The sequence below is a fragment of the Beta vulgaris genome, chromosome 1, assembly GCF_026745355.1.
Source record: "Beta vulgaris subsp. vulgaris cultivar EL10 chromosome 1, EL10.2, whole genome shotgun sequence".
Taxonomy (NCBI): domain Eukaryota; kingdom Viridiplantae; phylum Streptophyta; class Magnoliopsida; order Caryophyllales; family Amaranthaceae; genus Beta; species Beta vulgaris.
In genome coordinates, this window is record NC_079202.1 from 57,845,601 (window position 1) to 57,870,400 (window position 24,800).

General features: G+C 35.6%; 4 protein-coding genes across 9 annotated transcripts; 1 reads left to right on the top strand and 3 right to left on the bottom strand.

The window, feature by feature from the left end:
• Positions 1-276: 276 nt before the first annotated feature.
• LOC104888538 (uncharacterized) lies at positions 277-4,014 on the bottom strand. Of its 2 annotated transcripts, XM_010673562.4 has the most exons (6): positions 3,724-4,009; positions 2,765-2,924; positions 2,366-2,553; positions 1,514-1,637; positions 1,052-1,182; positions 277-789 (listed from the first exon to the last, which is right to left on the bottom strand). In XM_010673562.4, the coding sequence occupies exons 1-6, from the start codon at positions 3,946-3,948 to the stop codon at positions 667-669; spliced, it is 951 nt and encodes a 316-aa protein (XP_010671864.2). In that variant the 5' UTR covers positions 3,949-4,009; the 3' UTR covers positions 277-666. The 2 variants fall into 2 exon arrangements, with proteins under 2 accessions (XP_010671864.2, XP_048494925.1); XM_048638968.2 differs by lacking the exon at positions 1,052-1,182 and having other exon boundaries at positions 659-789; positions 3,724-4,014.
• A 1,755-nt stretch (positions 4,015-5,769) lies between these two features.
• LOC104888524 (hypothetical protein) lies at positions 5,770-11,449 on the bottom strand. Of its 4 annotated transcripts, XM_057395149.1 has the most exons (9): positions 11,339-11,449; positions 10,411-10,767; positions 10,236-10,329; positions 9,618-9,739; positions 9,334-9,447; positions 8,002-8,100; positions 7,632-7,674; positions 7,187-7,527; positions 5,770-5,857 (listed from the first exon to the last, which is right to left on the bottom strand). In XM_057395149.1, the coding sequence occupies exons 2-7, from the start codon at positions 10,729-10,731 to the stop codon at positions 7,651-7,653; spliced, it is 774 nt and encodes a 257-aa protein (XP_057251132.1). In that variant the 5' UTR covers positions 10,732-10,767; positions 11,339-11,449; the 3' UTR covers positions 5,770-5,857; positions 7,187-7,527; positions 7,632-7,650. The 4 variants fall into 4 exon arrangements, with proteins under 4 accessions (XP_057251132.1, XP_019103891.2, XP_057251128.1 ...); XM_019248346.3 differs by having other exon boundaries at positions 7,187-7,674; XM_057395145.1 differs by lacking the exon at positions 7,632-7,674 and having other exon boundaries at positions 11,339-11,448.
• A 1,876-nt stretch (positions 11,450-13,325) lies between these two features.
• Positions 13,326-20,025, top strand: LOC104888511 (digalactosyldiacylglycerol synthase 2, chloroplastic). Of its 2 annotated transcripts, none has more exons than XM_010673521.4 (5): positions 13,326-13,551; positions 15,031-15,447; positions 16,042-16,305; positions 18,239-18,588; positions 19,307-20,025. In XM_010673521.4, exons 2-5 carry the CDS (start codon positions 15,166-15,168, stop codon positions 19,824-19,826), a joined length of 1,416 nt encoding a protein of 471 aa, XP_010671823.1. In that variant the 5' UTR covers positions 13,326-13,551; positions 15,031-15,165; the 3' UTR covers positions 19,827-20,025. The 2 variants fall into 2 exon arrangements, with proteins under 2 accessions (XP_010671823.1, XP_010671831.1); XM_010673529.4 differs by having other exon boundaries at positions 15,058-15,447.
• Positions 20,026-20,484: 459 nt separating this feature from the next.
• LOC104888503 (elicitor-responsive protein 3) lies at positions 20,485-22,996 on the bottom strand. The gene is made up of 5 exons (XM_010673510.4): positions 22,750-22,996; positions 21,651-21,716; positions 21,189-21,315; positions 20,920-21,034; positions 20,485-20,722 (listed from the first exon to the last, which is right to left on the bottom strand). Exons 1-5 carry the CDS (start codon positions 22,814-22,816, stop codon positions 20,657-20,659), a joined length of 441 nt encoding a protein of 146 aa, XP_010671812.2. The 5' UTR covers positions 22,817-22,996; the 3' UTR covers positions 20,485-20,656.
• Positions 22,997-24,800: the final 1,804 nt, after the last annotated feature.

Consider the following 24,800-nt stretch of genomic DNA (forward strand, 5'->3'; position numbering starts at 1 on the left):
GCCACTCACCCAGAAGCCCAACCAAGCCTCAACCCCCTCCCCCCCACCCCCCAACAATATTGAAATTTGCTTCCACCAAGATTCGAACCTTGGTCTCCCATGTGGGAGATAGGAAGCGATACCATTGGACCCAAGGGTCCTTGGTAATAATTGGACAACTTGGAATATCCCATGTATGATGTATTAGCGTTTCACAATTGCTATCTCATGTCCTATTTTGATTACTAACACCTTCTGTTTCTAACAATGAGAGACACAATCCTCAGTATATCAAAGTGACAACAAAACCTTTGGTCAAGGCAGAATTATTTAGAAAACAAGGGATTACATAATGTCATGGAGGAAAAAGAGTGACAGTAGATAGAAACACCACAAAGTATACACTTCTGTGTAGAGGGATGTGATTTGCAATGTTTATACAATATGGTTTTCCAGGGTTTGAAGTTTTGGACCTCTTTTATTCCTTCTTTTCTTTCTCCTCGGAGGGATCCTCTTTACCATCAAAACTCTCCAATAATAAGCACAATCTAAGGGATTCGGCCTGTGCTATCCGAAAAGCTAGTTGAAGAAACATCCGGAGAAGGACTGTATCTTGGAAGGAATGAACAAGAACCGATAAACAGATCCAAAATGTGACACGAGTATCTTTGCAGGCTCATCTACCAGTCATGGTGCTGCAAGCGTCATATTAACACCGTCTTTGAATGAAGTAGAAGATAAATTGAGTGTCTTAACCAGCTTGCCAATGTCCATGGATATATCTGCTGGGGATTTAACACCGCGATCAACCTGGAAAAATAAGAGCAATGGTGATTAGTTTATGTAATGAAAACTGAAATAACATGGATAGACACCTTGGTCAGAGTAATAGGGTTTTTGGATTTGAAAAGTGGAACTCATATAAAATCAGGAGAGTGTTTTATTGAAAGTTTATAACAAAACAAAAAGAAAAAGAAATTGTGTATGTGTATTGCAGTATTTTTCTACCCAGAAGAAGGGAAACAGGCAACAAAAGACACGAAGTTAAATTTAATCTCATTCAGATACCAACCGATGATGCAGATACTGGATTGATTAATGAGGTGTCATATCCTCTACTCTCTGCGACAGCCTCAGCCATCTGAGCACGAGAAACCCTATCCGGACCCCCAAGATTCAACAGTAATTGCAATGGTGTGGCCTCTGGTCAACCAGAAAAACATCAGTCAAAAAGAGCAAACCCACATATCTAAAACAAAGCCACACTGGTGTCAAGGAGAGAAATTAATATACAATCGCATTAGTGCCTTATTACTTTTAGATGGCCTTAAGTTGAGTAGTAGTCTGTAAGCTCAAATTGAGTTTTTAGTTTAATAGGACAAAACTAATCTACAAAATCCTGAACGTCTTAGATTGGTTGAATCAATAGAACTCCTTGCAAGATTAAGATAATTTAAATTAATGAAAGCAAAGTATGCAACATGAAATTCTTCTTTTTAAAGACGAAGCTCAACATTGGAAACAAGTTCCTTACCGGTGACCCACTTTGTTGTCAAAGCTAGTATGACAGCCACAACATCCTTGACATACACCGGGCATCGGAACTCGTCATGAAAGAAGTCCACCTTGTTTCCTTTTGATAGTACACCATCAATCCACTGCATCACAAAGGATACAACAATACTGAAATGCAAATAAAGAAGATTACTCTCATAAGCTGATGAATCTGTGCAGGTTAACAATACAAAGTGACTCTTCATTTGTAAAGTATATGAGACTTTGAGTATGTGACTACCAAATTGCCAAAGGGGGGGTGGGGAAAGTGTGCATGAATACCAACATCTTCACCTCCTTGGTAGGATTCAACTAGAGCTTACTATAACAAATATTTGTAGTTTGATAGATAGGGGAATTTGGAGGGAAAAGAAGAGATTCATTTTCCAATAAATGGATGCAACACGAGGAAAGGGAAGGGAAGGGAAGAGAATGGTAAGGATTCATGTTCCTTCTCCTCTTAATAAACCAAATCCTTCCGAAGTTATAAGATTTGGAAGGAAAAATGCAAGCTCACTCTTCCCTCCCCTTCAGTTTCTTGCTTTTTCCCTCTCCTTCCTTCCCCTATCTTTCCCTCCATGATTATTATTCAAACAAAGTGTTATTTATTCAAGATAGATCCTTCCAGTAAGTCACAAGTTATTTTAGTTGATGGATGTCCAAAAAAAACCCTTTGGGTAACTTTTGAAACTGATTGCGCCCACTATCTAGACCCTTTTCAAATTCTACAGATATCATGGAAAGGTTTAATGCTACTCCTCCATCTTACACTGATGTGTGAGTCAACAGAAAACATATTAGCACATAAAACTCACACCCGGTATTTACAGACCTGAATTGGAAGGGACTTTGAAACAGGTGATGTTGTCTGCGGACCATAGATGATACTGCTTCTCAATATTGCAAAGTTTGAACAATTTGAAATAATAAAATTCTCTGCTTCTACTTTTGATTTTCCATAAATGTTCACAGGAGAAGTCTCGTCTTCCTCTTTGTAAAAAGCCTTGGTCCCTTCATAAACTGAAAGCTGAGAAATTTTTAGACAAACAAAAACAAGAAGAGAGAACAACAGCTATACCTTTATCACTTATCAGAATTCTGAAAGCAAGGTCAAAAACTTCTCCCCCGGAAAACGTTGATCAACCCATTGGGAAACAGACTATTGAAAAAATCAAGCTACATGACAATCTTTAATAAAAGGAGCTTTAACCAAAGTTCTGTTCAACTGTACCTTGATCAGTTGAAAGGTGAATCAAGAGAGTATCTTTCTCTTTGAAACCTAACATCCAGTTGACAAGAGCAGTGGGCACATTAATAGACATAGCAGCAGCAGGATCCACCTCACATGCCCGTGGTACCGAGAGTGCAGCACAATTCACTATTATATCTGGCTGGCATATCAAAATCATTTCAAGTTCAAACAATACTTATACATTCTCCCATACATTATTCTTACTGATAACTAATAATCCAATCACAATTCAATTAATCAGCAACATCACAAAAAGAAAATATACTACCCATCACAATTAATATTTAAGTCTTCAACTAAGCAACCACCTTACATAGGTAATTCATAAAACAATCTAAATTTTATGATTATCATAATTGGGGTCACAAATTGTTATTCAAAACAGGTAAAATTTACACTAATTTACAAAAATACTCAAATCGATCGGGTTCACAATAACTTATTATGCACCGGAAATCATATGATATAGTCCATTTTCATTTGATATAATAAGTTTTCGTTTGATAAACTCAAGTTTTGTATGATATAATCACCCTTTATATAGTCAGTTTTTGTATGATACAGTCTGATTTTTTTTTATAATATATTCAGTTTTTGTGTGATAAAGTCAATTTGGGTGCATAATAAATTATTACAAACTCGGTCCATCCAAGACATTTTGCTAATTCAATCTGGGAATAATTAAACTCATGAAAACAATCGTGTAATGAAATGTGAATGATCAAAAAAATTCAAATAACCAAAATTCAAAAGACATTGAACCAATAAACAATACCCAGATTGAAAAATCCACTATTCAAAACTACCACAAAAGGGGTGCTTAATTTCTATATTAAGAACCAAAATCAACTGAAAAAAAAAACATACCAACAAAGTGAAAAACTTGAAGGCTTTGAAGTGGGTTCATATGATATAAAATGAGAGGAAGTAATACAAACCTGACCAAATGTAGATGTGATAGAATCGAACCCGTGACCAGTCTGCAAATCAACGGGGAAAGATAGAGAGTGAGGGAAAGCATGGAGCAATTTGGAAGGAAGAGGTGAAGAGTGATAGGTGAAAGCTAAATGATAAGAAGGTGATATTTGGAGATCTGAAAATGTTTGGAGTAAATGTTGTCCTAAGTAACCTGTTCCTCCTACTACTAACACTTTCTTGTTCATATCTGGCGAATTTGATAGTATGATGATGGTTTTCCGGGGAAGAAATGTGGAGTAGTATTTCTGATTAGGACTTAGGAGAGATTTGCTTTGTTTGTAAAAGCCGGTTTTACAATTGACTGTAGTCTGTAGTGTAGCCCAATGCCGAGGGACTCTCACTCTTCTAGTCTTCTTTGACGTTTTCGTTTCGAGGTGGTAAATGGGTCGTTCGGATGAATTTTGTGACGTGTCATTTTGAAGTAGTTGATTTTTTTGCGGTGTCTACACTTGAGTATGTTTTAAGTTTAATAGTTTATGTTGTTTAGGTTGGATTAATATTGGGTTGAGTTAAAATTTCAGTCATTCCATTTAGGCTGTGATAGAATGGGTAGGTACGAGCGGTATATTGTCCGAGTTGTAAACTTTTCATGAAGTGAAGAGGATGAGACGATCTGATGTTGTTCATCAACAAAGAAAGTTGTTTGTAGATTGGTAGCTCATGACGGCTCCACCTTGTAGAATTTGAGTAGAATATTTGTGTGACTTGTCTTATAATGACCTACCTTGTCCTCTATATACTAAGAGAGTAAGGGAAGGTAGTAATCCCTAGAAGATATGGCACATGAATACATGATCCTAGATACGGATAAAAAATTGAGTAAACAGTAGGTTAAACATCATGTGTATATAAAATGTTTTACATATAGCTACTTCCTATTCCTTTACACGAGTCGTTCAAAAAAATGCATAATTAGGACCCTTTTTACCTCCCCAATAGAAAGGAACCTTTTAATTAGTTACTACCTTTATTGAGAATTAAGATAGTAATTGTCATTTTTTCTATAATTGATTGTATCATTATGCCACTACTCAAATTGAGTGATAGGAAGAATTAGAAAAAATAATTAATATGACCTAACTATTATAAAATATTACTATCTTTCAGAAAAATTATAACGTAAGAATCAGATAGGATGTGACAACTAATTTTGAGCAAATGGGGTGATAACTTCACTAAAATTTACTTGTTGATATCAAGAGTATAATTACTTTAAAATTGAACTAAATATTGGCAAACAACATTAGACATATACTAGAGAGAAAATTATATAGGTTGTTCAATTCACGGTCATGTGAATGACCATTCAAATTTATAAATTGAGACTTCTAGTGTATGTGAGTATTGAATGAGGCACACAAGAATTGAGCTTTAGTTTTTCAGGTTTACTTGAGGATTGTCAATCAATTAAGACGAGATTATCTATTTGGCTACTCACAGCACCAGTCTATGGGTACTCACACACACTAATTTCGAGCAAATGATCAAATGATGATGATGATAGTTGTAATTGTTGTGACAGATGCAATTAAAGAAACAAATAATAATAATAAACAATCGACACAATAATTAACGTGGTTCGCTAACAATGTGTTAGCTATGTCCACACCACAGGCATAGGAGAAACGGTTTTATTAGGTTTAGGAGAGTATATAGATTACAGAATTATACGGAGGCAGAGGTTAATAATAGCGAGACTCCCATGCTAGGTTAATCCTAGCGCCAGATAAATAATTCAAGGCATAGTTCAACAGGGATAATAATAGACAATAAAAGAATAAATAATTTTATAAAGGGGATATAAATGCACTTTTATTAAAAATGGAACTGTTTAAAAAGCAAAGAACATATACAAGTATTTATAATGTGGTGGCCAACTCTGTATTGTGTATTTGTGCTGTACTACTAGTCTACCAGCAATCAGCATAGATGATTTTGCTATGTATCTTAAGTTCAAGATGCTGGAGTAATTATGGATGAAAAACCTCACACATCAAGAAAAATCCTTAAAGAACCATCAGCTTAATACATCTTTGAACTTTATGCTTCCTCAAATAACCTATATCAATTGTTTGGAGCACATATGTCTACAACCTCACCAGTGGCGGATCTACTGTTGGTCACGTGTGGTCACGTGACCAACTATTATTTAAAAAAAAAAAAAAAAAAAATTTTTTTTTTTCATTTTCAGCGTTTCACTCTTGCAGGCTGCAGCGTTAACCAAACCCTTCTTTTTTCTCTCTCTTTCTCCTTCGCGAAAGTAAAAAACCCTAAGGGTTAAGTGTAGCAGCGCGCCGCAGCCGCACCTCCGGACTCCGGTGAGTTTGCCGGTGAGTTCGCGAACAAACCGCACGACGCTGCGAGGGTGTGAGTGTGCGACGCACTTCAGTCTTCAGTCGAGTAGTCGAACAAAGTCGTACTTCAGTCTTCAGTTGTCGAGTAGTCGAACAAACGCAAGTCGCAATTGTTGGTGAGTTTTCCGGTGAATAACGTGAATTGTTATTTCATATTTGCTTGATTTTGTTTTGTTTTATTTTGTTATTAGCATTTCGATTTTGTTGTTTTGATTTTGTTAGGGTTTTTATTTGTCTCAAAAAAATCTGATTTGGGTCTTTGTTTTGCGAATTGCAACAGACCAACACACCAACAGGCAACAGAGGGCGGCAGGCCGGTAGCTGGCGGCGGCAGCAGGCGGCGGCAGCAGGCGGCGGCAGGCCGGCAGCAGGCGGCGGCAGCAGGCAGAAACTTCAGGTATTCTTAAAGTTCTAATTCAACCTTCTTAATTGAATCATTCTTGAAAATTGTTGAATTATTCTTCATGAATCATTGTTGGGTTGTAAATTGTTGCCGAAAATTGATGTTTATTTGTGAATTTTTGTCAATTTGATTTCATTCTTGATTGAATCATTCTTGATTGTGTTGTATTTTGGAAATTAGATTAGGATGCTATTACGATTGTGTTGTGATTTGGAAATTGATGTGAATTTGTGATGTATGAAATATGTTACTAAGGATAGGAATTATAATGTTTTAGAAATCATTTGCTTGATTGTATTGTGTTGGCTTTTTCAATCGACTTATTTATTCTCATTCAAAGTATTAATTTAATTTTCAGAATGAAAAGGAAAAAAACGAAGGATATTTCAAGTTTTTTTGTTAAAAGAACGCCAACTCAAAATCCACCTTCTCCTCCTCCATCTCCTCCACCTTCTCCTCCACCATCTCTTCCACCTTCTCCTCGTACCCGTACCCGTAGCCATAACTATTATTAGTCATAAATTGATTTTATTTGAAGTAGTTTTATTTAAATTCATGGATTATCTTATATGGATACGCGTATCCGTACCCGTACCCGTAGCCAATTCTGTGCAACCTAGTCGGTAGTGACCAACTATTCATAAATTCCTGGATCCGCCACTGAACCTCACCAGGTAAATCAGGCATGTTTCTGTAAAATCTTGTTCTTACAGAGAAAACTGTAGAAAAACATTCTCCCATAGGTTGACAAGAAACTGCAAAAGCTACCTAAAATGCCACCATAATATATTTACATCAAAACTTAATATGTATATGTGAACTTACAACCATCATCAATGATCAATCTTGAACATCAGTATACAGAAGATTGGCTGCAGGGAACAACTTTCCCCAGATTATAATTGCCCGACCACGAACAGGAACCCTTATGAACTTAAAGTCACATCTTCACATCTTTCTGTAGATTTTGGTGGGTTTGGGGATTTATTGATGAGCGACTCTAGTTTCTGATCATTAGGACAAGGAGAAATGAGGTTAGAACTATAGATACAAGGTGAAACATACACGAATACCACTAAAGAAGCGGAAGTGGAAAATCTGCACATCTTACAATAATGCCCAGTGAACCACTAACCGAAAAGGCAATTTGCTACCTGTGAATTGTGAGAAGTGATACACTTTTGGGTTAAATTAACAAAACCAAGTAGCAACTTCATTCCCATACCCATTCTCTTATTGTGAATGAGGTAACACTGACCCAAATATTCAAACAAAACCAGGACATCAGAGATTTTGATGATGCTGTTTATTATGAGTTCTAATAAGTACTAGATCTTTAATTTTTAGGTCAATCTGCTAGCCAAACATCATGGAGACAAGTTTAGATCTCATAGTAAGCGTCAAACCTCTCGAAATCCAACCAAAACCAAAAATCCAATAGCTTCAAATAAACAACTGATGAGAGATGAAGTGATCTATACCTTAACTGATCTGTCCATTTCATCTATTTTAAGGAAAAGCAGCTCTCCAGAAGTTATTCCTCTGTGCTCAGAAGATACAGGATATGAAGAATTATCAGCCTGCAAATGCAAAATTACAGACATATAGTAAGCTATGGCAGCTAGTTCATGGAAGGTTCAACATAACCTAAAGCTTGCCCAGTCGTTCGGACAGGCTGAAATTACCAAGCAAACAAGTTCATGCTCATCAAAGAAACAAGGCAGGAACAATTCAACTTAAGAGCCTCCATAGTTTGATAATTGAACTGTTCCACTTTCACCAAATCCTACTCTCCAAGCTTTATGTTAGCTTTTTAAATATTACATAAAAATTGCATCTCTTATATCGATAGATTCTGCAAAGACACCCACCTTAAAGACAGTGGGCCAGTCGGTGGGGAGTAGGAAGTGATTCGAAGAGGGGGTACAGTGTTTGCCTAATCCGATAACCCCCCCCCCCCCCTCTCCACACATAGAAAAATTGCAAAAGTGGTACATGCAAGTGGTATTTTTCTGGGCTATATTAACAAGATTATGTAGCAACTTGCTTACCTGTACTGTACCTATTATCATACAGAAAATCAGGATCCTGAGTGGATGAGAACGATAAAAGGAGAATCGCACATCCTATAGGGATGTGGTTGCTAGGGACTGACCCGAAGGTCCAGAAGTATACAAAGAAGGAAAGCACCCCTTTCCTATGCTAAGTTATGCCCCTGAATTTGCATTAGCTATGTGGAGACATGGTTGACCTTAGAATTTGGAATACAGCAACAACAGCCATCAGGAGATGTGTACTGTTGAAGACAGAGACGAGAGACAAGTTCTTCTCAAAACTGGGAAAACCAACAATCACAGAATCACTTTACTGAACTAGCTAGATGACAGTTATCACCAGGATACGAGTTTTATTGACTTCTTTCTCACATGCCAGCCTCCTCACACAACCTAAACTCAATTCTTCTTCCCTTCATTTCCACTTAGAAGAGTCTTCTTTTTTCCTCACAAGAGGACATACAATGACAAAAGGACTCTGCAAATGGACACCCAGCTCTTACTTTAGCATCATTAGTAACACGAATAAAAACAATCTTTGTTGAAGGCCTGAAACTGGTTTAGGAACTCACCAGGACTTAAAGATGACAGCTATGAGACCAAGTTCCCCACTGTTATCTTTGACATAAATTAGGAGAATAAAGAGACTGCTAGACAATTGTTCAGTGTTGCTGAACAAATTTTCTAAGGCATCAGTTTTTAGAAGATCAAGTCACTCAATCCATATATATTTCCCTAGACCCGAGATTCATGACATACCTTCCACTTCATGGATGGTGGTCTCAAAGAAGCAAGTCTCTTATTCAAGGATGACATACGAGTCATAACATTGTCAGCATCTCGAATAGCCTTTGAAGCTTCAGTTATTATGACCTGTAAGTAAGAAACACTCTAATTCAGCTACTTAACATCACTGCAGCCATGATTTGATGCAAAAACAAGATGGCACGAAGTCATAATATTCTATACAAAGAAAATTTTGTGATAGAAGACTTCAAGAGGCAAGTGAAAGCAGAACAGTGTCAGGAGATAGTGCGCTATACCTTCTGCAAAAGTCCTGGATTAGATAAACCTTGAACCTGCAGTTCATCAACAGGAGCAGCTTTACCACGTGATATACTCTCCACTCTCAAAGTGTGTATACCATATACAGACTCCAAACAGCCTAAATATATATAGAACATCAGATGTGGAAGTAAGTTGTCTACAACTATGATATCACCAAATAATTATGGACTTCCTAAAAAATAAACCTCTTCACAAATCTACAGCCCCAAATAAAGGTGAGCTTTTGTGCCATACAGCACACAGTTGCTCTCTCCTAACATTTCCGTTATTACAGCAGAGAAACACATAAAATTAGAAAGCAGTATTGAAGATAAATCAACACTCAAAACATGTAATTCTGCAAGCATATATCGCTGAAGATACATATCCAAACATTTTTTGCCTCCTTGTATTCTGTATGTAATTCAAAGGTACGCATTTATACATAAGGTAGATTATAACTTCAAATCTATATTTTTACACTAGATAGTATTGATCATTCCTGTCATTGACTAAAGAAGCATGTTTAGATCATAATATATAAGCACCATGCTATAGCCAGACAAATGACACTAACAAAACAAATTAGCGAAATAACAGTTCATAATTCCAACCTTGTTCTATAATTATATCAATCACCAAGGACAATGGGACTCGTGTTTCCAATGTCACTGTTTTCCAACAAGGTATAAATGATGGTCTAGAAACCTGTCAGAATACAATTCAACAATGTCACACTGCTATCCTTCCTCAAAAACTTCCAAATACACTCATTCTAACATATTCTACCTTGTAGATAATTTCAGCAGGTGTGACATACAACTTTCTTGAAGAAATATCCTTCTGAAGTACATATCTTTTAAAGGGCAAATATAGCAACATAATAACCCCAATTCCCCAAGCTAAAACCAACAGCAACGATATTGAAAGCCATATGATAGTTTCATACTGAATATAATTTCCTGCAAGTTCATCGAAGGAGGCCGTATATATTATCCGGCTAGAGCTATCTGCTTCTTCATCCTCATCTGCTTCTAACTCAAGATCCGGCTGCAACACATCATTCAATGAGCTATACACCGGAAGACCACCCGAACGTCCCAGAAACATTTTTCCCCCTTACTAAGAGAAAGATGGAATAGAAATCTGTGGCAAATTATAATAAAGTACACATCAAATAGCTGCACAACTGCATTAAGCCATTAAAGACAGAACATCAACACAATACTAGTAAGTTTCTCAAAATGGATTCTTCTAACAAAGAAACTCAAAGAACATGATTCTTGAATTTATGCTGCTCAAATAATATTTCGTCAGATACATTAATTGATTAATTGATGATGCTGTAATATGGGGAACATATAATTTTGTTTTTCTACATAAACCCAGCTAAAAATTTAAACTTTTAAGAACAAATTAAAACTTCACATGACATAATTTACAGCAGTATAACTTGAAACCATCAACCAAAAAACCTAAAATCAATTACAGGAAAAAAAATCAGCTACTTTTTGCAACACCTGAAAGCGTGATTTCTCCTCCCATTGAAAAGAACAGCAAATAATCATGAAAATGATGCAAAAACAAAAACAGCTAATAATTTCCACAGTTGCTAAATTAGTTATTTGTTTAACTAACAAAAAGGGATAATGAAATTGCTTTAAAAACACATTTCTAATTGATCTACAAATTAAATAAAGATTTGATAATTCCTTACCTTTCAGAACAGCAAAATCTAGTATTTGGCAGATTCTGATGATGTTGTAAGATTTTGTGCGTGTGTTTTAGCGAGCACTGGAAAAATTTAAATAAAATTACCACTAGGCCAAGACATCCTTGACTATGTTAATTGTTATGTAAGTCTATATATTATCGATTGTGTTTTATATAGTGGAATATCGCCAATGTTTTTTTATATATCAAAGTAGTTAATTGTATATTTCGTACCAATTTAACTAATCGACATGTTATTAGAGAATTAAAGTGAGACCGCGTCATACACATATTATATAGAATTTTTTTTGAAATACATATCTTTTGAAAGGTCACAAATACAAATTTTGATTACACATATAAATAGATGGAGAAAAATGTTGGTGTCATGGTGTGGAAAGTGAATATATGTTGTAGAAATGGGATATATACAATTCCTTTTTCTAATAAATATTTTGTATGTCTTATATGATATCCGAATATCAATTGGATTAATGGTTATGTGTCAGGTGTACCTATCAGAATTGGAACAAACCAATTCTCAAATTCGCCTATCATCAATTCATCACACGCATAACCATAAAAAAAATCATAAAAAAGGGCACATCTACAACGAGTCAAATACATATCTCTAAGCCCTATATATACCTTTAGATAGCAAGCCAATTTGAATAGATGGCTTAATTCTCACCTTGTGGATTTGATACAATATGTTTGAATTCAGCCACTTACAAGTTCTTTGGTTGAAACTTCTTTATATCATTTTAGGTCAACTGATATAAGATCAAATCCAATTAAGCCATTCATCTCCCATCCTCACCTCAACAAAAGAAAAAAAAATAAATATATTTCTTTTTAAAAGGTAAAAGTACATATTTCTTGATACAAAATAACTAAACTATCTACTATTAGTGAAAATCAAGTTTAATATAATTTTTTATTATTATTTTAAAATAAAGAGGCATTTAATTGATAGTCATAGACATTTACCATAAATATCAAAGAAGTACAAAAATAAAACTAGCTGAATCAAATCTATATCTCCTATGAAAAAATTATGAAGTCGATTAACTTGATCTAAGAATGTGACATACCATTTGTCTAATCGTTAACATTCAAAGAGAGTGTCTATCCTCCTGACAAAGTTTTGGAAAAGAATATATTGATTTGATTTAGTAAATTGCTAACGAATAACTAATATCGATTCAAACCAATACCACAAATTATTATCTATTGACCACCTACAAGTCTCAGAGTGAAAATTGACTTACTTCCGTAAAGAAATAGACGGAAAACTCTTAGTCTCTGTTTTGTTCAACTTATTTTTACTTATTTTTTTTAAAAAAATCTTATAAGTAGAGGTGATCATGGACCGGGTTCGGGTCAAACGGCGCCTAAAAAATTGCCCAGTGGTCGGTGGGGCCAAAAAATAGACTAAAAAGTCATTTTTAACTTGCCCAAATCCCGATCCAAAACAAAAAAAAATCGGTTCATGCCGGGCTGGAGTTGATCAACTTTACTTAGATGAGATCAGATAAGAACATATATGATCAAATAAGATAAGATAAAATAAGAGGTTAGACACACACAATAAACTATCTTATAAAACAAGATAAGATGCTAGACACACACAATAAACTATCTTATAAAATAAGATAAGATGTTAGACACATACAATAAACTATCTTATAAGATAAAATAAGTTGAATAAAACAGATCTTAAAAAACGAGAAACATTATTAACTACTCACACTAAAAATTGATATTGGAATTTACCATAACAAAAAAAAAAAAGGACAAATTAGGAAATTTCTTATGAAAATGGGTTTTAGTATCTTATGCTTATTATGGGTCCATGCGAGAAACCAAAGTTAATACCATTTTTAATTTTTTCGAAGTTGTTGAAACTTTGAAGAGAAGGTTAAAAAACTTAAAAACATGTGAGCAACGACCAACTAAGCAAGGAATATTCGATTGACAATGTTTTATGTCTTCGGAATTTCATTTGTTTTTTACGCGCAACAATAACATCTTCTTTCATTGTCTTCGTTGTATAAAACTGCTTTCTTTCTCTTTCTTCATGTTTCCCAGCTTGGAAGACAAGTACATACAGATACAGATTACAGAGTAGTGTTGATAAATCTTCATTAATATAAAACCCTTTTTTTTATTCTTCAACTCCTCTATTTTTTGGCCATCAAGTTTACGAATTTACAGGTATAAATTGTTTAAAGTTTGATTCTTTTTTAGTGTTATTTTTGTGATTGTTTCTGAAATTGGTGAGAAAGTGAAAATTTTCTGCAACTTTCTATACTGATGTTTTTATAGTTTAATTTTACTGCATTATATGGGATTAATTTCATTTTTTTGGTTTGTTTTTGGCAAATAAATGAAGGGTTTTTGGGATTTTTTTTTTTATGATTGTATATAATATCTTTCTCCCCTTTCTTTTATATGTGGAAGGTATATAAGAAATTAGTAGTTGTCTTTATATTTAGGTTTTTGCAAGAAATGCCAAGAATTCGTATTTGATCCTTGATGTTACAAATAGTTTGTTCTGATACGGCAGGTTTTGCTTCTAATCATGGTTTATGAGATAAATTAAGGGTGTAAGTATACTCAACAATTATATGAGTTATAACTACAAAGGGAAAGTTTATGGTGAAAGAGATTGTGTGAGTTGGAAAAAGAATGAATATTCCAGTGGAAAAAGGTTTTTGTTTGTTGATATATTGAAATTTGGAGTGAGATTTTTGTTGGGTGTGTTTGTGAAATTCAGGGTGAACCGGTGAAGTATGTATGAATTCGGAGATGATATCGTAGATTTTGGAAATAGTTAATGGAAAATTGAGATGAGCATTTTGTTATAGGGGAGTCTTAGTCTCTTAGAAATAGTATCCACTGATCGAAGCTATGTTGTTTTATTGATATCAGCATTGCCTTAGACGAATTGAGGATTTCTCCGCATATCACTGTGGATAATTACGATTGTTTGAAGTTTATAAGTTTTGAGAGGAATGGATGAATGTGAGGGAAGGTTGGTGATATGCAAGAGTTAGGACGAAGGAGCTATCGAAAATAAGTATGACCAAAAATTGTTGATGCTACCCTAAGTTTTATAATCTATCAATAGACTAAGTTACCAAAAGACGGGGTTGGGGATAGTTATATGGGGATAGGAGGGAGGCTTGAGAAGAGGAGTGCAGTATGCTGCAACGAATATAGTCGTTGTAAAATGTGATTTATTGAAGGTTGTTGCTTCTGACTATGAGAAGGGAATGACTAACAAAGGTGATAAGCACTAGCAGTCTAATAGAGCCCTCCAGAACATTGTACAATTGTCTACTGTATTACATTATTTTACCCTTATCTGTTTTTTTTGGATAGTTCATATGCTTTCTAATTGTTTCTCCGCTTTAAATCTTTTTCCGGAGATCTGCATATCACATCGTCAATGCTAGTACAGTTGTATGTCAGGAAAAAAAATTCATGTTCAAGCACTAACATCTTCCTTTTTTTTTTGGTAATGAATATCTTCTTGCTGTAATAATTTATGGTATGACAGGGAAATCTTCTATAGCATGTTTCTTTATGAATTAGAATTTATGAGAATAAATGATGTCTCACTTATCTGCTGTCTCCTACATATGTCGTCTTAATTCAGTTGCTTTCAATTTTGATTTTTACCTTTGCCAGATTGGTAATCACTCTTTGCTGCTGCAGTTGGATCCATATTTTAATTTTTCCAAGAGAGACCCTCGAATGGGAGCTTTGAACTAAGCGTGCTTTGACATCTTTGCTCATTGCTTTATTCCATATTCAAGCTGATGAATGGCTAAAAAGCAGCATATTGCAATATATACCACTGCCAGCTTACCATGGATGACGGGTACTGCTGTGAATCCGCTTTTCCGTGCTTGCTATCTTGCAAAAGATGGGGAGAGGAAGGTTACTTTGGTAATTCCTTGGCTGTCTTTAAAAGATCAAGGACATGTATACCCTAACAACTTGACATTCAAGTCAGCTCTAGAGCATGAGGCATATGTGCTCAAATGGCTTGAGGATAGGACTGGGTTCATATCTCGTTTCAATATAAAGTTCTATCCTGGAAGGGTAAGTACTGCCATTAGATTCATGTGTCATATGTAATTTGTCTGCTGTATAGTAGTGGTGTTATTATGGGAAAGGTGGCAGGACCTTTACATTTCTTGCCGATGATTGTATGAATTTGCTAGAGTTTGTTCAAACTTGCAAATGTTGATATTAGTGTACGAGGTCTGATAAAGTCTAGTTTCAGCTGCATAACTAAAAACAAACTTGTACTCTGTTGTCAGGCTCGTAAACTCGGTCAGTTTTACTGTGATAGGAGTTCTAGTATAGATGACTTGGACTGTCTGTCTACCTGAGATTATGAACAACCTATTGAGAGACGGACACCCTTTTTAAACAAAATGATGCAATCACTATTTACTTCTATTTGATCTTCCATACAGATGTTATAGAAATGCCCTTCTTAAACCTTTTATTAACCCTTGAACACCTTAATTTATATTACTGTAACACATTTCGTATTTGTGATTATAGTCAATAATCTGACTTACTCTTTAGGGTTGGGGAACTGTTATTATATTTTAGGTTCTCTTGTGTCATTGTTATAATGGTACTAAAATTTTGATCTAGGATCTAACGTGTAACCTTTTATTGCAGTTTTCTATAGATAAAAGGAGCATTCTTCCTGTTGGAGATATTACTGAAATTATACCAGACGAAGAGGCAGACATTGCTGTCCTTGAGGAGCCTGAGCATCTAACATGGTATCATCATGGAAAAAGATGGAAATCAAAATTTCGGATGGTTATTGGGGTTGTCCACACCAATTACCTGGAATATGTGAAACGAGAGAAGAATGCTGCCCAAGCATTTCTTTTGAAGCATATAAACAGTTGGGTAATCAGTATCTACTGTGACAAGGTATATATTTAAGGATCTCTGCGGGAAAATGTTTTTCTTTTCTTTTTGCATGTCTTGCTCAATGTAACATTAGTTATAGGATATTAAGTCAAAATTTATGAAAGTCAAGAACTGTGGTAGATATATGCACGCTGCGGAAGCCAGAAGGTGTCTCTCTATTAGTGAATATAGTGATAGCTACCGATTTTTAGTTGTTTATATCAATACTTAATTGCTTCTCATTTCTTCAGTTCAAGAAATTGATTTACTAGCTACCCTAGTTTCTTCTGTTAGCTACCCACTTTGAGTCATTCAGGTATTAAAGCAAAGTTTCTTTTGATTCCTTTATACATATAGGGCTGTTCTTAATCAATACTACTATTTACCTCCTAACAAACATCCCTACCCTAGTCATATACAACTGCCTGATTTTTGGCACTAATATTGAATCTAAAGGAAAAGATAGAGATCTCTTCCGTATTTTTAGTAATGTTGAAGGTGTCTTTGGCACTTGGCAGATATTGTTCATTTGGTTCAAAGAGGACATTGGGTTAAAAAATGACATTGGAGAAGCCCATTTTCAAATTCCTCAATTTACACCTCTGATTCTCTGAGACCCTAGTCGGAAGTCCTGTCCCTAGTCAAAAGGCCATATGAACGTTGCTCTGTTGAGTGTTTTTGGACATAAATTGACAGAGGGAAAGCTACTTGGCTCTTTAGCCACTTCCTAAGGTTGTTGGGATCCATGTTGACTATCTGGGCCATAGACGATTCTGAACCTAGTTTGTCCTCGACAAGCCCTTTTTGTTAATGCTCTCTCTGAGGGTTGCAAAGACATTGATGAAATCTGAAGAGAAGCCTCCTTAAGTTGTCCAAATACTAGCCAAACCATACATGAAACTTGAACTAAGATTGATTTCCCCTGCAAAGTCAACCATGATGAAATTCTCTTATAGATTCCATTTTTTTGGTCTAGACAAAATGTAGAATAGTTCACCTAATACATATTGTCCGTGTGCGTTATACAATCCACTGGGTTGAGAATTGCCCCTAGAAAAGCGTAATATAATGAGTCGACGTAATGAGAGGGGTACTCTTGACATTGCATAGTTAGTTAGTTTTAGTAGTAGCTGGAGAAATAAGCTAGAGAGTTAGTAAGGAAAGAAATTCTATATATAGAGGAAAGTTGGAAAAAGAAAGGTATGCTGGAAATATTGGAGAGTTTAGTGGCTTAGTTTTGGGAGAGAAACAGGCCTCTTGAAAGCTTGTTACTATCTTTATTTTGCTGTAATTTTCCAGTTATACAATCAAATATCAGTTTTCTTTCTTAATCTTCTTAAATCTGAAAGCTATGCATTTGACAGGTCTGTTTTGCATGGCCAAATAAATTTCATGTGAAGACTCAATAGAGAACACTGTCTTCTCTTGTTTCATTTGTGGTTAAAAAACAGTTATAGACTGCTATGAAATTCTATATTATAAGAATTAGAATATTAGAAGAGTTTCAAGATAAACCAGTTGAATTAATACTATTTGACATAATCTTGAATTTCACCTTCTCTCGCGGAGTCAGATTTAGTTTAATTGTTATAAAGTCAGACAGGGTGAAATTTCGAGCTCGTTAGAAAAACAGGATGGAACTTCTACATATATATCGAATATATCTGTTTAATCTTGTCTTATCTGTCATTTATGTTACTTGGAGTCAGGTACTTGTGTTAGACACAGGTTTAAGTGCTGGAAACGGGATACTCGTATCAGACACTATGTGATACTTTTTGAATAATATCCATGTTTTCGGTCTAAAATGAAGCTTTCTAGTGTCCATAACCATGTCAACACGGGTACTTGAGTGGAAATGAGGAGTCCCAGTGATGAATGATGATATAGTGCATTGCTCCCTGTATCAGTGGTCTGCATCTGACTCCTAATTGTATTGACTTGTAAATGACAGGTAATTCGATTGTCTGCGGCCACTCAGGAGCTTCCGAGATCTGTGATATGCAATGTTCATGGAGTCAATCCCAAATTTCTTGAGATTGGCAAGAAAAAGAAAGAAGAGCTTGAAGATGGAAAACCTGCATTTAGTAAAGGAGTCTATTACATAGGTAAAATGATTTGGAATAAAGGATACAGGGAGCTTCTAAATCTTCTTAGCGACCATCAGAAAGAGCTAGTTGGTCTTGAAGTAGACCTCTATGGTACTGGAGAGGATTCTAATGAAGTCAAGGTAGCAGCTAAGAAACTTGAATTACCCGTAAGAGTCCATCCTGGACGTGATCATGCTGATACTTCGTTTCATGAGTAAGTTCTATCTTCATTTTGTTTCATGAGTAAGTTCTTTCTTCATTTTGTTTCACGAGTAAGTTCTAGCCTCATGTCCATGGCATTCTGCTGAATGACTTAATGTTTCTTGGGTAGATTAGGCAAAGATTTTTAGGATGTTTGAGGCAAGTGACTGAATGAGGTCCGATTTTGGGTATTCTCCCCAGAAATAACTTCATCTATTGTGTCTGTCAATAATTAGGACCTTTGAGTTGCATTAGGGTCAGTTCCATCCTCATTTTTGGTGTAGCATTTTTAATAAGGTTTAGAAGACCCATGTCAGTTCTTGTTTGGGGATGTTATAAGCTCCTAAAAGCAAATGCCACATCTTAGTGGTGTTTAAGTTGCTAGCTCTAGGGTTCAAACTGATCCACAGTGCATTCAAACTGTGTAAACTAATCTGCGAGGGAGTATATAGTTGCTATACTATGTAGGATCTGTTAGATTCATTTGCATGTATTTGCAAAATATCAGCTTTTAGATTTTCTTTCAATATGTAACTAAACTACTGAAGATATCAAATGGTCAAAAGTGTGCATTACAAACTATGGAAGAGGAAGGGAAACAACTATTTGATGGAGGGAGTATAATTTAAATGAATTTGTAGACCTATATTCTCTTAAAGAGCGTGCTTTGTGAGATTACATTGTGTTATTATTTTCTCTCTTATCCTTGTTTCTTGCTCTGCGTTTCTCAGTTACAAAGTTTTCCTCAATCCAAGCACAACAGATGTAGTCTGCACCACAACAGCAGAAGCATTAGCAATGGGCAAGATAGTCGTGTGCGCTAACCATCCATCTAATGAATTCTTCAAGCAATTTACCAACTGTTGCATGTATGAAGATGGTGAAGGGTTCGTTACAGCAATACAGAAAGCATTGGATGAACAACCGGCCCCCTTGACTGATGCTCAAAGGTACGAGCTATCATGGGAAGCTGCAACTAAACGGTTTCTAAGAGCTGTTCAATTAGACCAAGGGCCTAATCGACGACTCTCTAAGACATCCTCTAAAAAGTTTGCTTCCTTGTCCTCCTCCAATATGACCAAAAAAATGGAAGATGCGTCAGCATACATACATAATGCAGTATCAGGTACCGAGTTTACTCGAACCGCATTTGGTGCTATCCCTGGGACCCTTTATCCTGATAATGAACTATGTAAGGAGCTGGGCTTGCCTTCTCCTACTAACTCAATGGGACAGTGTTGCAGGAAGTGATCTTAGTCTTTTTGGGCTTGATGTTCGCTACTTGAAATCTCGGTTTTTGTATTGTCAGACACTAATAGGCACATCTGTCTGATTGTTCGCCCTCTTTTTTCTTTACTGATTCTTTTTCCTCTTTACTATCTTGGGTGAAATTGCTGTATCTGTAAATTGTACTTGTAGCACTAGTGTCAGTAGTGTGTTGTTATCATCATCTTGCGAACCAGCTCAAGTTTCATAACTTTAGACAACTAGTAGCACAATAGTTACCGGAGTTCCGAAAATTAGCCGATCATGTCCCGCTACATCTTATGCGCCATCTAATAGAAACAAGAAGGCTACCCTCCATCAACTTCCCCCACACTCACACATAACATTTCCAGCTACTAAAGACCATCGTGCTAAGCTAAAATTGACAAGTTTAGAGCGTTTTCGTAGAAGTGCTAAATGATTGCATTTCGTCCAAAGTTCAGGTCACTAGGTGTAGTGCCCCCTTCCGTAAACTTGATCTGTTTCACTATCACGCAACTTGAAGAATCCAACCAAAATCAAACTAGATTAGAAATCGGCCTTTACACCTCAAACCTGGTTTAGAAAATTTTCGAAGATTGTCTTCAAAATCGAGTAATCGTTTGTAGTAACACGAGTTTTGAACAAGTAAATCCAACAAATGTAAACAAATAAAAGATAAATTAACCAACATCCATTGATTCTCGAAGAACATTGTTCCATTAATTTAAACTGATGACTCCATTCACCATCTTAGACAAACTTGGGTTCTTCACAGTTGAAACAAACAGAGAAGCTATAAAACAATGAAGTAAAGCAGCCTAGCAGTGAAGAAATCAATCATATGATGATTCTTTCCATCCACCCAGTTCCTCCTCTGGAGGATCACGACCATGGTACGCCTGCAATCAATACAAAAACCAATCAATCACGCGTTGTTTTTGGTTATTGATGAACCGGCCTTATAAGGTGCGACAGTCTCACACTAATTTACTATAAAACATTTTGTTAATTCAAACAAAAAAAAGTCGACATGGTCTCACAATAAGTTATTATGGTACAATCTCTTACAAGATTTTGCTACGGATATTTTAGTTACCTCAGGAGTGAAAGTTAATCCAACTCTAATCTCTCCTTTGTATTCTCCATCTTTGACAACGTTGTAAGCTGTAGGTGGAAGACTTCCTTCCTCAAAGACTATATTCAAAGGAATGCTGCAATCATAAACATAAATAAACTTTCAGAGATTAAGGAGAAGTACAAACATTTAGCCACTAATGAACCAAGATTAACCTCATGAACAAAAATCGCGATTTTAACTTAATGAGGTAATAATTGAGGTTTATCAAACAATCATATGAATCTTACTTTGCCTCTCCAACAAAATCATCAGCAGTAAAAGTATCCTTGTCCATAATTTTTAGATGGAGTTCTGGAGCATGTCCGGCGATCCTAAACACAAAGGTCTCATTCCATTCCGGTGCTGATCCATTATCTGCATGGTTCACCAATATGGCATGTGTAATGAATTCTCACTTTTAACGTAAGAACGATTTCTCTATATAATGTCAAATATATCGAATTCTAATAAAAAGTTGATATGGTATCTTTTGAGAGACGGGAAGAGAACATTTTCTTAAAAAGTAATTCTAACTGGTAAAATTTTGTTTTAAAGAGATTCATCTTAAAAGCTAGCTACAAATTATTTTATACATCCGAATGCATATAAAAAAATACACCCGTTGGCACCTAAGTGACACCGACGGGTGCATAGCGGACACGTACGCCATCACGTATGAAAGATTTGGTATGAAAGGGTATAGAATGCACCTGTTGCAACACTGCTCTTCTGTTCTTGGGTACGGCAAGTGAGAATGACATATGGATCCATGCTAGCTAAAATCACATGTAACAACATTTTATCAATTAAAACCCATGTTAATTGAGATTATTGTCAACTAAAAGAGACAATTGCATGGGGTGGAAACATCATGACATTGACAAGGAAATTTATCACCTCTAATTGTTCTCATGTTTTACATTAGCAACAAAAATAAATATTCGCTCAAATTCAGCTAAACCATACCTAGAAAGAATAGATTTGAAAACGATAAAATACTATATGTGGCCAAATAATTGAGTATCAATCTCAAAAGAAAAGAGCTTTGAATCTAAAAATGAATCAAGCATTATTAAATCAGATCTTTATCGAAATTATAGGCTCCATTCCACAAAAACTGTTACAAATAAGGTCTATTTTGACAAAATTTCCGAACTTTTATTTAATAATGATAAAACATAACAATGGTGGAAGAGTAAGTTTTGTTGGTGATTTTTGTATAAAAAAAATGTTGGTGACACTTCTAGAGATGAAAGTATCCTTGGTACTACTGCATTAGGTAGGTTGAAAAAAAGTTGACTACAAGCACAAAGCAATTGAAGTATGGATGTCATTTAATTTAGTTGGTAAAGTTTTGTTAGGTATTATCCAAGACTCGAGATCAAATTCCGTCTATATTACTGTGCTTAGCGCCTTAGTCGCTCATGTAAAAAAAAAAAGCAATAGAAGTAACATAAATCACCAACAACTATAACATTAAAACTCCAATCTTTTAACTCTTAACAATCAGTTAATCACCAATAAACAGGGGAAAAAAATAAATAAAATCTTAGTCATTGCCTTATTTTTATTAAATTTATATACAAAAAATCACATCAAATTACAAAATGAAAAACTAGCCATTGAGATTTTTAGTTCATATAGTAAACTTGATCATTTTCTCAAAAAATTGCTTCATTTTTAAAATCTGAAAGAGATTCAGTAGCATTTCTTTATTTTTCAAAGATCGTAACAATTCTAGTGCTAAATCAAAGTTTTATATAATTAAACGCACCAAAAAAAAGTTAAAAATTAAGAGAGAGAAATTACAGAGGAAATCAGAATTCTCAAGGCCTTTAGCAGAGACAAGGAGGACTTCAAGCGTTCCCTGAGACATGATTGGTGAAATTGGAGAAGATGATGAATGATGATCGATTAGATTTATGAATCTTTTTGTTGTTGTTGATTGATTATGATTTTGAATCTTGGTTGAATATTCTCTCCTTATTTTCCAGGGTGGAAAAAGAGGAGAGACAGAGAATGAGAGAAGAGAATGTCTGAATTCCTTGGGATCGCAGCCTACTGTTCCTTTTATTTCATCAAACCCTTTTCCAGCTTGTCATTTTTTTTATGAAAATAAATAAATAACGAAACGAATAGTTTGATAGGCCTGTCGTTAGAGGTGGGCATGGGCCGGGCCGGCATGATTTGGGTCCGGCCGGCACGAGCCTGCTCAAGGCCCGTCGTCCGCTACATGGGCCGCGGGTCTGTTGCAGTCAAGAAATTTTATTTTCGGCCCGCATCGGCACGAGCCCGTGTGGGCCGGCCCCGAACGCTCCTTTCCTTTGTTTTTTACCCTAAAACTGTCAAAAATACAAAAATACTACATAAAACATGGGCCGGCCCGCGAGCCCGTGGACAAATTTTTTAAATTTCAAGCCCGGCCCGCCACTTATGGGTCTGGGCCCGGCTCGTCCCGCCATTTACTCAAGCCAGCGGGTCGAGCCCGTGAACAGGCCCGGCCCATGCCCACCTCTACTATTGTGCTTTTAAATTGTCTAAAAATTGCATCTTGGGTGTAAGATGTTATCTCATAACTTACTATGTAACATCATAATCATACGTGTGGACTATTGAATTGATATGAGTGCTTCATATTATTGATACTCATTTTTATATAAACGTACTTCATATGATTTTGGAGTTGTCTTATATTATTTTTTAGGAAAAATTGTCAAGAATAAGTCAACCTTTGCGTTGACCGCTTTTAACAAGTCAACCTTCATTTATTCCAGTAGCAAGTAAAACTTGTACATGAATTAGCTTTTAACAAGTTTTTTTACTTATGACCTGAACAACCCCTACAATTTTGTTCAGTTTTAACAGGTGTGTATTCTATAACTCATTAAATTGTTCTCTAGAACATATTTGCACTGCTTGAATTTTATAAAAAAGTTCCGTGAGAAACTTAAAACTGAACAAAATTATAGGGGTTGTTCAGGTCATAAGTAAAAAAACTCGTTAAAAGCTAATTCATGTACAAACTTTACTTGCTACTGGAATAAATGAAGGTTGACTTGTCAAAAGCGGTCAACGCAAAGGTTGACTTATTCTTGACAATTTTTCCTATTTTTTATAAATTTGTTTCATGTCATTTATAAAACTATTTCATGTCACAAATTCATTAAAAAAAAATGAAAATTAGTAACCAATTAGTTCTTAGTTAATATTTAATATCTTCATTTAGGGTTTCTAGCTATTAACATTTAGGATTTGCATATATAACTTTTACTTTTTTTTTTTTGAAGGGAAAAGTAGCTATATTACTCCAAGGACAAATTATCCATCACCACATAAGGAGCCACTTCCGGAGGACAATGGTTCTCCCAAATTTGTTCTACCCCAAAAGGGATTAGTTTAGCCAAATGATGAGCTACATAATTCCCGTCACGTTTAACATGTGACCACACAATGGAAGAAAAACTAGTACAAGAAGCCAAAATATTCGAAAGCACAAGATCTAAATCTGAAAGAAAAATGCTATTCTTTGACAAACGCTTGATCACGACTTGACAATCCGACTCCAAGATAACTTCTTGCAAACCATAACGACGCCCCAATTTCACAGCCAACTCTACAGCCTTAGCTTCGGCTATTTCCGGAGCCCAGAAGGCTCGAACCCGTCGGACAGCAGCAAAGAGAACCCCACCATCGCACTTGCGAGCTATAACACTCATACCAATCCAACCCTCCACCGCTAAACATGCATCTACATTGAGCTTGATAGTACCCTCTGGAGGAGCAGCCCACTGACGAGGGCTTGGGATAGAGCCTTGCAGAGGAGAATTGTAAACCTTACTAGCATACGAGCCATTTTCTTG